This window comes from Neltuma alba, unplaced genomic scaffold (genome assembly GCF_004799145.2).
Source record: "Neltuma alba isolate B1F8T4 unplaced genomic scaffold, ASM479914v2 tig00011987_pilon, whole genome shotgun sequence".
Classification (NCBI taxonomy): domain Eukaryota; kingdom Viridiplantae; phylum Streptophyta; class Magnoliopsida; order Fabales; family Fabaceae; genus Neltuma; species Neltuma alba.
This window is the reverse complement of record NW_021636560.1, coordinates 9,326-13,586: the sequence shown is the minus strand read 5'-3', so window position 1 is coordinate 13,586 and position 4,261 is coordinate 9,326. Positions and strand designations below refer to the sequence as shown.

At 36.4% G+C, this 4,261-nt stretch overlaps 1 protein-coding gene across 1 annotated transcript; it reads left to right on the top strand.

The window, feature by feature from the left end:
• Window positions 1-388: 388 nt before the first annotated feature.
• Window positions 389-4,261, top strand: LOC114720476 (triose phosphate/phosphate translocator, chloroplastic). Its single transcript, XM_028906121.1, has 11 exons — window positions 389-434; window positions 685-750; window positions 907-985; window positions 1,083-1,203; window positions 1,619-1,714; window positions 1,856-1,968; window positions 2,833-2,910; window positions 3,007-3,123; window positions 3,263-3,362; window positions 3,450-3,550; window positions 3,865-4,261. The coding sequence occupies exons 1-11, from the start codon at window positions 430-432 to the stop codon at window positions 3,889-3,891; spliced, it is 903 nt and encodes a 300-aa protein (XP_028761954.1). The 5' UTR covers window positions 389-429; the 3' UTR covers window positions 3,892-4,261.

Here is a 4,261-nt window from a genome sequence, read left to right as displayed (position 1 = left end):
ACGACGACGTTTGGATGAATTTCCTGCTGTTGCTGCTGCGGCAGCTGCAGATGCTGATGGTGATGAAATCAACATCTCTGATGGGTGAGAGACTTCTACGCAGTTCAAACCTTTTTCTTTTTCTTATGACTTGAATTCAACTTTGACCAGATATTGGTCTTTTTTTAAAAAAAGAAGAAGAAAAATTCTTGCACTCGAGAACTTGAGTGTTCAGTTGAACAAAAAGAAGGAAATAGTGTTGTTGCGTGATAAGATCTATTGTAAAAATTTCTTTTGGGGACCTAATAATGGTTTGCGTTCTCATGTTCTGTTCCTGACTTTCTATTAATAATCATCGTTTTTCCTTGTTACCCATTTACAGGACTGTTAAGGCTACGAAGAGTTTTTGGTGAGAGATTTCCTGCGTTGGTTACTGGTTTCTTTTTCTTTATGTGGTAAGGATCTCCTTTGTCTCTAATTTTTCTTGGCCGGGGCAAGAAAACTTGAACTAAAAAGGGCTTTTGATATGGATGATTACAATTTTGAATTTCATGTAAGTATCACCAACTTACTAGATCTCACCTATCGTTGAGTCAGATTTTCACTTAAAATGAATAAAATATGGAGAACTAGCCAACATACCTTTTCCTTTAAACATAAAGTGGTAGGAATTTATATGCTGACAGTGTCCTGTCTTTCATGCAGGTACTTTCTAAACGTGATTTTCAACATACTCAACAAGAAAGTTTACAATTACTTCCCGTATCCCTAGTATGTTTTCCACCAGAAGCGGCTTCATTTCCTCTGAGTCTGTGCGTCTGTGTCTCGTATATTGTACTTATCTGGTTTCCTAATAAAGTAGTGTTTTAGCTTTCTGAAACTCCACCATTGGGTTATTTACTAACTTCCTTTCAATACTATTTGCAGCTTTGTTTCTGTTGTGCATCTCCTTGTTGGTGTGGGATATTGCCTTGTTTCCTGGTCTGTAGGCCTACCAAAACGTGCAGTAAGTAGTTCTTGTTTATCATATACATATATACATATATACATATATAGGTATAACATTCATCATAACAGCTGTTTTGTTTTTCCCTTTTAACCAGCCTATTGACAAGGAGCTCTTGGCATTATTGACTCCAGTTGCATTTTGTCATGCCCTTGGTCATGTCATGTCCAATGTATCATTTGCAGCCGTTGCTGTGTCTTTTACCCACACCATAAAAGGTATGGAAGCTGGGAAGATAAAAAGAAAATCAGAAATTTCTTGCTTTTGTTGTTAAACAATTCCATTCCATTAACATTTTCTTTTCCTGGGTGTGTGTAGTCTTTTCCCATCATGCCTGTGCTACAATATGATGATTATATTGGAATTATTTTTATTATAACTACCCACGTTTTGTCCACTTCACATTGGCTGATGACAATGGCATGGATTGAGTTACTTGCCAAAGGAAGTTTCGTTCAACGAGTTTCATTAAAATATCTTTACTCACTATATCTCAGAAATTTGATTAGTTGGATTTAATATCAGCTTCCAAGGGCCTTATGCACATTTACTTATATTTATGAAGATTAAATAAGCACTCCGGTTAAGCATTCATTCCCAGTTTCTTAATTCTCTATATTTTTATTCATTCAGCTCTGGAGCCCTTCTTCAACGCTGCAGCTTCCCAGTTTGTCTTGGGCCATCAGATTCCATTGTCTCTGTGGCTATCCTTGGCCCCGGTTGTTATTGGTAATTCTCAAAGATAATAATGTACTATGTGCATTTTTTCTTTTTGTCCTGTATGCTTAAACATATCTGTTTTGCTCAAATAATGGCCGTTTCTTTAAACTTTATAACACGATCTGTAGCTGATGAGAGCTTTCCCTTCAGGTGTGTCAATGGCATCACTCACTGAACTGTCCTTCAACTGGACTGGGTTCATAAGTGCGATGGTTTCAAATATAGCGTTCACTTACAGAAGTATATATTCAAAGAAAGCTATGGTAAGGTCTTATAGCACCTGACTCTTCACCTGATCTGTGTATTGCAGTTTTTTTTTTTTGGGTTAATATTGCGGTTCATTTTTACGTTGCCTGGGCATGTGCGTGTGTACAATTTCAATTTCCTTAATTTTATTTGTTCAATTATTCATGAATTGATCTTATGGGGATTATATAGGGAAAAACAGATAATAATAGTAAATTAGCTCATACTTAATGCTTGTTACTTAATCTGCAACATTAAGTACTTTCAGAGAAGTTTTCAATAGCACCTGTAAGGGCAATGATGAATCAGAGAAGTAAGTCAGTTTCTTATTTCCAAAGTGATTCCAATACATTGAAGATTTATCATTGTACATATACTAAACAATTAAGCCTTAAAACTGCAATCAAGTACTTTTAGCCTATGTGGAAGAATAAAAGTCCTTCGGGTCCGTTTATGTGAGTTAACTGGATTGCGTTAACTCAATCTCAACCTTTTGGCCTATGTGGAAGAATAAAAGTCCCTCGGGTCCGTCTATGTGAGGTGACTGGATTGCATTAACTCAATCTCAACCAGTTATTTCATCAGACAAGGATGTAACAAAGAAGATTGTGTCATTAAGACTTACGCAAACACTTTAATGGACTTAATCCATGTAACTTTATCAGATATATACACTATTGATCATGTTATATCTAAAAAGATCAATCATGTGACAAGATCTGCTATATAGGCGATCTATTTTGACTTTGACGCAACTCTTGTAGTCAATCTAAATGTCAGGACTTCTAAAGTGAGGTTCAAGAACAGAACCAAGCTGATATAATTTGATAACTAGTCTTTTAACTAGTGTGTTTATTTTATTTATTTATTTTTTCAAACAGACAGGAATGGACAGCACAAACGTATATGCCTATATCTCTATCATTGCCCTCTTCTTTTGCATTCCCCCAGCAATCTTCGTAAGTTTATCTGATGCAAGAACTGAAGGATGATTCTTTTTTCCCCCTGTTGTTTCTCTGTAAGTTTATTATTAATTGGATGTTGGCTGCTTCCAGATTGAGGGTCCTCAACTTATGGAATATGGTTTTAGAAATGCTATTGCAAAAGTAGGCCTCTTCAAGTTTTTGTCTGACCTGTTTTGGATTGGAATGTTTTACCATCTATACAATCAGGTATCCCTTATGCTGGAATTTAAAACTTCAATATTACACAGTCTGATTGATGAACTTCCACTAACTCTGAATATAAACTTTATAATATTACACAGTCTGATTGCTGAACTTCCGCTAACTCTGAATATTACACCTACAGCTGGCTACTAATACTTTGGAACGTGTTGCACCATTGACACATGCTGTTGGAAATGTATTGAAGCGAGTTTTTGTCATCGGGTTCTCTATAGTGGTTTTTGGTAATTACTCTGGTTTGCTCATAATTGGAAACTTCAGGGAGTGGATTTTCTACATTTCACTCTCCTGATAGTTGCAAACTTGTGCAGGCAACAAGATATCCACCCAAACTGGCATCGGCACTGTGATAGCAATAGCAGGCGTTGCCATCTATTCTCTGATCAAGGCAAACATGGAAGAGCAAAAACGGGTTAGTTTTTAGTTTACTTCTATCTTGCAGCTTTGTTTATCCCATTAAACGAAGCTGAATCCATGGCAACTAGTAGTTAATCTATGGATCTGTCTTCAGAAAACAAGCCAGTTTAAGCTTCTTGTTGAAAACTACTAACACAGTGGAATTTGTTACTTGAATCCCAAATCATCTTCCGCTGAACATTGCATGTTCTCCCTAGCTTGGTAAATGTAGACTTCTACAATCCCTGAAAGAGATTCTTGGGCTGATCTGGTCTGCGAAATTTTATGGGGCTCACTTTACTGAATTACTGTGCTTTCAAATAATTTCAGAAGGCTGCTGCAGCTGTTTCATCATAAGGCTCGACCATGTTACGTCAATGCAATGGCAGACGCAAGTCATGTGAATTGTATTATATACGGAGGCGTATCAATATTATGCATAGAACTAATGCTTCAGACTAGCCAAGCTTTTGATGTTGAATAGTGCCATGAAAATAAAACCCCTTAAGAAGAACATTGGATTATGGAGCATATCCATTAAGAAATATGGGTTTGCATTTTACTTCTTCGCTCTTTATTCAATATGATCCACCAAGCAAGGGGAGTCTAGCTGCAAAATATGACTGCCACTCACTAGCATGTTTTTAGATTAAACCAATTCATGTGCTAACTTATCAACTCATAATTAACATAATTTGATTTTACAAAGATAGACCTCCTCTCATTA